The sequence below is a fragment of the Cervus elaphus genome, chromosome X (assembly GCF_910594005.1).
Source record: "Cervus elaphus chromosome X, mCerEla1.1, whole genome shotgun sequence".
Taxonomy (NCBI): Eukaryota; Metazoa; Chordata; class Mammalia; order Artiodactyla; family Cervidae; genus Cervus; species Cervus elaphus.
Window position 1 is genome coordinate 121,057,913 of NC_057848.1, and position 8,776 is coordinate 121,066,688.

General features: G+C 50.2%; 1 protein-coding gene across 1 annotated transcript; it reads right to left on the bottom strand.

Annotated features, from left to right (window-relative positions):
* On the bottom strand, nt 1–7,835 carry WAS (WASP actin nucleation promoting factor). Its single transcript, XM_043895417.1, has 13 exons — nt 7,820–7,835; nt 7,073–7,236; nt 6,601–6,741; nt 5,384–5,470; nt 5,173–5,275; nt 5,027–5,068; nt 4,880–4,933; nt 3,928–4,102; nt 2,901–2,943; nt 2,544–2,697; nt 1,924–2,336; nt 1,550–1,664; nt 1–300 (listed from the first exon to the last, which is right to left on the bottom strand). The coding sequence occupies exons 2-13, from the start codon at nt 7,202–7,204 to the stop codon at nt 245–247; spliced, it is 1,515 nt and encodes a 504-aa protein (XP_043751352.1). The 5' UTR covers nt 7,205–7,236; nt 7,820–7,835; the 3' UTR covers nt 1–244.
* Nucleotides 7,836–8,776: the final 941 nt, after the last annotated feature.

The following is an 8,776-nucleotide window of genomic DNA, read 5'->3' on the forward strand; positions in this document are numbered from 1 at the left end:
AAACAAAAAGACAGTTATTTTATTTTTGTTTAAAAATCCTTGAATGAGGAGAACTGAGACATTTTATATAAAAAGGTCCTTGGCTATTGCTAGGGTGAGTGTGTGTGGGAGGAGGCCAGTCAGAGATAACAGCATTGGAGGGGGGTGGGAAAGAAATGGGGCTTGGGGGCCTGGAAGTTAAGTGGAGGGTGGCAAGGAGGGCTGCCAGGGGAGTCCAGCACAGAACAGCGGAGGTGGTGGTGATTCAGTCGTCCCATTCATCATCATCGTCATCATCACCGGCCTGGTCCTCCCCTTCGTCTGGAGGGAGAGAGTGGAACTCAGGATGGGTAGGAGGGTTCAAAAGCCCTGGAGAGAGGAGTTACTAGGGTCTGGGAGGTTGGGATTACTAAACCCTGGGGCCTGAGATCTCCCACTTGGAAGTTAGATCTGAGGTTTGTGTGTTGGATAAAGGGACCTCCTAAGAGGAGGGAGAGTTAGGGGCAAGATAGGGACTATAGCTGGGGTCTAGGTACTAGTTGGAGTCGAGGTTAATATTATTATCAAAAATGTGTGGTTAGTGGGATATTGTTGCCACACAAAGGGTTACTTTTAACAGGCTTGTCACTCAATGGAGTGGATTTAAATATTAGCAAAGGTGGAGGAAGTTACAATGTTGTTTTTTCATAGTGGGTTAATGTTAACATTGTTGACACAGAATGGGGTTAGTGATGATGTCATGGTCAAAAGATAAGGTTTGTTATAATTCTGGCATATAATGGATTCCTATTGATCTGTGAACAGACTCCAGGGTTGATGTCAGTATTATTGTCAAAGCTGAACTTTAATTATATTATTGTCACACAGTAGGTTGAGGCTAATACTCTCTCTTTCTCTGCTCTGCTCAGTTGTGTCCAACTCTTTGTGACCCTTTGGACTGTAGCACACCAGGCTCCTCTGTCCATAGGATTTTCCGGGCAAGAATACTGGAGTGGGTTGCCATTTCCTCCTCCAGGGGTTCCTCCTGATCCAGGGATCGAACCCATGTGTCCTGCATCTCCTGCATTAGCAGGCAGATTCTTTATCACTGAGCCACCTGGGAAGCCCTGGGATAATAGTATCCTCATATAATTCTCATATAATGACAATGTTGTTGACACATCAAGGGACTAACTTTAACACTATTGTAAAAGATTGAATTAGTTATAATATTGTCACTTAATGAGTTAATCTTTTGACACATGACATTAGAGTTAATATTAGTGTCAAAGAAGGGGTTCTTTATAATATTATCATCACATAGTGGGTTAATGTTAATACTATTGAACATATGGGATTAATATTAATATTGTCAATGAGAGTTAATCATATTACTGTTACATAATGACAGTTAACACTGTCAAAAAAAGAGACTGCTACAGATTCATGTTCATTCTCTCATCAACAGATGGGACTAATTGCTGGTGGCTGTTGGGGGTGTTTTTAGGTCAACACTAGCTGGGAACCAGAGCCACAGGTCCTGGCAGGATGGGCTCTGAATGGCAGGCTCACAGGGGGGACGCACTCTCACCAGAGGAATGGATGGCTTTGCTTCTCTTCTGCATCACGTGCATCAGGGCACCCACCAGCCCCTCTGAACTCTGAGGTGGTGGCTGCAGCGCTGAGCTCTCTGGGGCCCCAGGGGTCTGCAGCAAGAAGGATGCAGCAAAGAGGGCTCAGGGCCTATGAGAGGAGCACTTCTCCCCACCCCTTCATCATTCTTTCTCCTCCCACATACTCTAGTTGCCTTGAAACTCACCTCTCCCCACCAACCTCCCAACCCTATCAGTGAACCCCCAAATCGTGGGACCCCCATCACTCTCAGCCCCAGTCCCCTGCCATCCTCACTTGCACAGCACACCCCAGAGTCCCAGTTCCCCAATCCTCCATCACACTGGTCCTCACCTTGTTCAGCTGAATTCCCTGCCGGATTTGATCCAAAAGTGCCCCCCGACCCCCACCAGGGGCCGGGCCCCCCACAAGCCCCAGAGAAGGAGGGGGTGGGGGAGGGATTGGTCCATCTCCAGAGCTGGGTGGTGGCGGTGGTGGTGGCGGTGGTGGCGGAGGCATGGGCGGTCCACCCCCAGCTCCGGAGGGTGGAGGGGGCGGTAACATAGAGCGTCCAGTGGCTGGAGGGGGTGGTGGCGGAGGGCCCCCTCGGCCCGGGGGTGGGGGTCCCCGGGGAGTTGGTGGGGGAGGAGCACCTCCCGAAGGTACAGGGGGCAGAGGCCCAGAGCGACCCTTGTTACTCCCCACAGTTGGGGGCCGGGGGGGCTGGTTCCCTCCTCGGGATGGCGGTGGGGGCGGTGGAAGTGGCTCTGAGGGGAAAGACAACACATAGCTGTTATTATAGTTTTCTTCAGAGCCTCAGGTTTGCTTACTTGTAAAATGGGTACCCCAACCGACCAACTCCCGATTCAAGCAGTATAGGGGTTTCTATGAGGACTGAGAGCCTGCAATGTATCTCTTAGAAATCAGCGACCAGGGTTGGAGAAGAAAAGGGTGTCCAGAAAGGGGGGGCTCACCCTGGCGCCTCATCTCCTTCCGCACAGCTTCCATCCCACCCTGGTTCTCAATGAAGTCATAGATAAATTTGGAGGTCTCAGCATCGGTGAGCTGGGCATCACTGATTCCCGCCTTTGAGAACAGGCTCCGCAGATCTGGGTCCAGGTTGTTCACCTTCCCAGGAGGAAAAAGGCCCCGGCAAGGGTCGGGGAATAAGGTGGGGAGGGGAGGGGCACAGATTATCAGGGGGTCCACCCCAGAGAGGGATCTGAGAGGAGGGTGGGAAGGATGAGGTCTGGGGGGTAAATCTGGAGCTGTGGACTATGGAAGGGTAGGCAGGAGTTGAGTGGAGTCCAGGGGACTCTGGAGTTACTCACGTCAAATCCATTCTGGGGGTCCCACCCCACGTGGCTGACATGTCTGAAGGAGGTGAGGAGACCCCAATGAACCGCCATGGCCGTTCCTTCCCTCCCTTCCTAGTGAAGTTCTCTTGCCCTCCCCTGCCCAGAGGGACTCTCAGGAGCCAGAATTAATGAGTCTTAAGTGAATGAATGAGTGAGAGTAGCAGTTATGGAACTAAAGAGGGTTCACAGTTTGTGAACAGCCCATCTGTCTGCCCATCCCTCTTTCCACCATCCATCCACCCATCTATTTGTCCACCTAGCCGTTCACATTCACCTGTCAGACCACTGATGTATATATATTTGTTTCCCCACTCATCTGTCCACACACATTTATTTACCCATTTGTCCACCAATCTGTCCTAACCCACACTTGTTCATCCACCCATCCATCTACCCATATGCCCATCTTTCCATTCATTCACTCACTTGACTACCCATTCAATCACACACTTCTTTGTAGCTACTGAATTGTCCTTCATCCACATATATGGCAACCTAACCATCCCCATCCACCTTGTATATGAGCCCATTGGCCTGTATATCATTCTGTCCACATACTCATCCACTCACCCACCCATCTACCTACCCACTTCCCATTTACCCATCCATTCATTCTCCAACCCAACCATTCATTTATTCATCCATCTATCTATCTACCCATCCATCCATTCACCCACCAGCCCAACCAGGGAGGGACTAGGTTGAGTGAAATGCCTAGGGAGCAAAATTTAAGGAGGCACTCACTCTTGGAGTCATGGATTATAGTTGGGTGATGTGGTGGAGAGTGACTGCCTCTGTAAAATTTGCAATCTTGATGCCTTTGGTATCTCTCCATAATCCTAGCTTTGCACTCCCCCGCCACCCATCCACTCATCTGCCTACTCTCTCACCTACCCATCCATTTTTCCATCCTTCCATTCACTCAGCTCTCCTCCTATCCACCTGCTCATCTGCTCCCCCACCCCCAGGATCCATGGGCCCACTGGAGAGAGGTTCTCACTTGAATCCACTGGGTGCACCAATATCAGACTTGTTGATCTTTTTCTTCCCTGAGCGTTTCTTATCACTTGGGCCAGGCCCAGGTGGTGGGAGCGAACGGTATCGTGAATTCGTGATGTCTGGGTTCTGGATGTCCACTGTCACCAGCCCCAGAGACACTGGGCTGGCTGCTGGGCCTGTGGGGAAAATGGGTGACTGGGCTATTGACCCATTTACCTACCAACCAGAGCATAAGAGTTAGACAGGAAGATGGTTGGGGGAATGTGTGTTAGATGATCATGGAAGGAGTGGGTGAGGGGTCCAAGTAGGTTTATGGAGAAGTGGGTGGGTAAGTCCTGCACACCATCCATACATTCACTGATTCATTAATTAATTTACTCACACCTAAGTATTGACTCATTTATTCACTGGCTCATTGACTAATTTGTTAAATTATTCATTCACTCATTCAATCATTGCTTTCTCCACTGACTGAAATTTTGTCACTTATTCATTTATTCACTGTTGAATTCATTCCATCACTCATTCATTAATTTACTCAATCATCCATCCATCTATTCATCCATTCACCCACATACCCATTCACCTACATCTATACACCCACCTGTACATCTACATCCTTCCATCAATTCATGCCCTCATTTAACCATCTGTCCACCACCAATCCATCCACACATATTTATCACCTATTTATCGCTGCACCCACCCATCTACTCATTTATCTACCTACGCCCCACCTGTGTATCTATTCATTCCCCCACTCCTTCCATGACCATCTAACACACTGATTCCCCCAACCATCTTCCTGTCTCTAACTCTTATGCTCTGGTTGGTAGGTAAATGGGTCAATGGCCCAGTCACCCATTTTCCCCACAGGCCCAGAAGCCAGCCCAGTGTCTCTGGGGCTGGTGACACCTGCCCACCCAGAGACACAGGGAAGATTCAGCACTCACCCCCTTGGTCTCCACCTGGGTGCGGGGGCAGGGGTGGGAGCCCTCCTCTTCTCTCTGGGAAGATGGAATGGATAGAGAACTATCACAACCCTGCCTCAGTTTTCTGCGCTAGCCCCTTATTACTGCTCCTTGCACTAGAGGACTCACCTTCACTGACTGGCGCTGGTGGAGGCGGGAGCTGGCGCCTGTCTGTGGAGAGACAGGAAATCAAAATCAGGAGAGGGGCTTTTCCAGCTCCCCACTCTTGCCCTCACTTCTGCTCAACCTCTTTCCCTTCCCCAAGGCCTCCTTACCCCCGCTTTGCCTCTGATTCCGTTTTTGTATCTTCTCCAGCACCAGGTTCCGGAAGGCCTGGGCCTCGCCCTCGTCTGCAAAGTTCAGCCCCGCTTGGCAGTCCTGCACATGCCTGGGGGGTCAGCTGCCTTCCAGACCCCCCCCCCCCCACACCTTTCCCCTCTCCTCCTTGCACCCCAACTGAGGCCCAGGGTTTAGGTGGTCACTTACATCTCCAGCAAAGGTGTGGAAAAAGGGGGTGGGAGCAGAGTAGACCAGCTGTGAGTACAGCTCCTGTTCCCACAGCAGCCGGCCAGCCTGGAGAGGGGGAGCACACTGGCACCAAGGCACGCCCTGGGTGGCGGGCCTCTGTTTTCCAGATAGGGAGCGTGGTATACAAATTTGGGGCCCCAGAATCTGATTTGGAGATTTCCAGCTCAGAACTGGAGAGCTGGGAATCTAGGAGTCAGATGTGGGGGATTAGGATACAGTATGGGAGTCAGACCCTTCAGCGAGAAACTTGGATTTGGGGTCCAGATGTGGAATATGAGGGCTTGAGTTTGAGGATTTTGGACTCTAGTTCTAGGAAACTGAGTCCATTCAGAGAATCTGTCCCAAATGCCCCCTCCCTTTTATGGGGGTCTTCATTAGGGTGGGTAGGGTTCCAATATTAGGATTTGGGATTGAGATTTGAGGTTCAGACATACAGACTTGGGAAGGTTTTGGGGAGGGGGTTGAGCCAGTTTGAGCTTTGTAGAGCAGAGTTATAAATTAGGAGTTTGGTCAATATTTTTTGACCCTGGGATCTTGATGTGGTTCTATTGGATCTATATCGGTTTAGTGGGATGAATTTGGGGTTTATGCTTGGAGAATTTAGGTTAAGTGTTTGTGGAATAGGTTTTTGACTTAGGAGCTATCTCAATATTTAGGTGATTAGGAGTTTTCATATAGGAGTTCTGGGATCCAATGCTGTGGGCTTAAAAGGACAGATTTGGGGTTGAAGATTCAATGGCATACTTAGGTTTGGGATTTGAGGGACATATTTATGGCTTTATTCCGGAGTTCAGGAGTACTGATGGGAGGTTTCTGAGACCTATAATGTGAAGTTTTGAATAGATATGAGGTTCAGGTAAAAATATGGAATGTATATACGTATGTGTGTGTGTGTGTGTGTGTGTGTGTGTGTGTGTGTGTGTGTGTAGTTTGTGGAACAGATTAGATTTAGGGGGTATACTAATATTGGGGGTTGTAGATCTTGACACGAAGACTCTGGGGTCAGTCATCTCAGGCTTAGAAAGACAAACCAAAGGTTGGCATCTGGATGAAGTCTTTGGTTCTGGGGCTCAGAGGGTTCACTGATCTGTCTGAGGGCTCTGGGTTATGGACACAAATCTGGGTTTATGGGTTGAAAACTGGGTTGTCTGTCCAGTGGGGGGGGTGGGGATCACCTGAAGGCCATAAAGGCGGATGAAGTAAGACTTCTTGGGGTTATCCTTCACGAAGCACACAGCCCCACAGTGTCCCTTGGTCCAGTGCTCAGCTCCAGGGGGCAGCGCCAGGTACAGCTGAACAACCGCAGTGGCCAGCGTCTGGGAGGGGAGAGTAGGACTCGTTGGAATCCAGTCAGGGGGAGCCAGAGGGTCTGGGAACCAGACCTGGTCCTTTCTTGCCTATGGCCATCATGGCTCCAAAGGAAGAGCCACAACCAGAGTGAAAGTGAATGAACATTGAGTTCTTCCTGGGATTGGTGAATGGGGGTAAGTGGATTCTGAGAGGAGATGATGGAGAGGAAGAGGAGGAGAAGGAGAGGAGGATGGGAAAGATGAGGAGAGAGGAAGGGGAAGATGAAGAGGACGAAGAGGAGGAGGAGGAGAAGAGGAGAAGAGGAAGACAGGGAGGGCCAGAAGATCCCCAGCTCACCCAGCACTTCCGTCCGAGCATCTCAAAGAGTTGTTGGTTCTCATGGTCCTGGAGGAGGGTGGACGGGATGTTCTGCTGACCCCCTTGTCCTCCGCGGCCCCCAGGCCTGCCTCCCGAAGGGCCCCCACTCATGGTGCCTCCTGCCCTTGTCCTCTCCGGCTGGGCTGAGTGCAGGGTAAGAAGAGGAACTTCCGCAGTGAGCGGGGGAACAGGAAGTGCAAAAAACCACAAGGGAAACAAGTCCTCTAGGGGCCCCTCAGTAGGCCTGGCCTCCTCCTCCCTTAGACTGGGGCCCTCCTCCATTTGACTGGTTAGATCCATCATTTGGACCAGCTTTTGTCCTCCTTTCTTATTCTCTGGGGCCCATCTCCCTCTGACTTGCTTGGACCCTCCTCCCTCTGGTTGGCCGGCAGTGAGGGATAGGCCACTGCAGCATTTTGCAGTGCCACGGGGGGCAGTCATGGGCTGAGCGGCCTTCTTCCTCCCCAAAGCATCCAGTTAGTCTGGGCCCAAGGTCCAAGGCTCTGGTGCTGAAGGGTTATTGCACTAAAGCTTTTCCTTTAATTACATAGCAAGCACCTGGGACCCCCACCTCTCTCCTGAGACCCCAACTCGCTCACACCTGGCTCAACTTCCGCATCCCTACCACACCATCTCATTTAACTGCTGTTGCTTCTGAACTTTTGAAAGTGTGTAATCTTTGGAGTCTTGTTTTTACCCCCACTCAATATTCTATGTTTTATTTACTTATTTAGGCTCTTTGCGGTACACGGGCTTCTCTTGTTGCAGCACAAGGGCTTCTCCTTGTGTTTGGGATTCTCTTGTGATGCGAGTGCTTAGTTGCCCCTTGGCATGTCAGATCTGAGTTCTTCACCCAGGGATCAGACTCGCATCTCCTGCATTGGAAGGCAGATTCTTAACCACTGGACCACCAGGGAAGTCCCTCAACATTCTATTTTTATCTAACAAACATTCATGTAGCACTGAACATGTGTGCCAGGCACTCTTCTGACCTCTTTGTAAATATTGACTTATATAAATCCTCCTATTGGCCTGGGGGACATATGCTATTTTTACCATTTGATGGAGGGAAACTGAGGCCCAGAGTGGTTAAATGATTTCCCCAGTAGCTCCGAGCTAGCATGCCAGGCAGGTTGGTTAGTGTGCACTTTTCATCAAGATGCTACACAGCCTGCTCTGTTACTAAGATTCATATTTGCCTGTAGCAGTAGTTGTTACTGCTATATAGCATTCTGTTGTGTTACTATGTGTGCGTGTGCATGCTAAGTCGATTCAGTTGTGTCTGACTCTTTGTGACCCCTTGGACTGTAGCCTGCCAGGCTCCTCTGTCCATGGGATTCTCCAGGCAAGAATACTGGAGTGGGTTGCCATGCCCTCCTCCAGGGGATCTTCCCAACTCCAACAGGGATTGAACCAGCATCTCCTGCAGGAGACATTACAGGCAGATTCTTTACCACTGAACCACCAGGGAAGTCCACATTGTGTTACTAGACAATTTGTTTATTCATATTCTCCTGTTAACAGATATCTGAGCTGTTTCTGGCTTTTGTGGTTGGCAGCAACGCTGCCTTGTTCGCTCCTATATGCATCTCCTGGTCCAAATAGGCAAACACACTCTCAGGAGGGGAATCAGGGCATTGGAGGGCTTGCATAGCTCGAACTTTGACAGACTGTTTCCCCAAG

Excerpts from the sequence above, each read along its gene's own strand:
- WAS (XM_043895417.1), bottom strand. The coding sequence starts at position 7,204 with ATGAGTGGGGGCCCTTCGGGAGGCAGGCCTGGGGGCCGCGGAGGACAA. Across the intron at positions 5,276-5,383 it reads TCCACACCTTTGCTGGAGAT|GACTGCCAAGCGGGGCTGAA; the intron begins GTAAGTGACCAC and ends AGGCATGTGCAG. Across the intron at positions 4,103-4,879 it reads CCCAGGTGGAGACCAAGGGG|GCCCAGCAGCCAGCCCAGTG; the intron begins GTGAGTGCTGAA and ends TTTTCCCCACAG.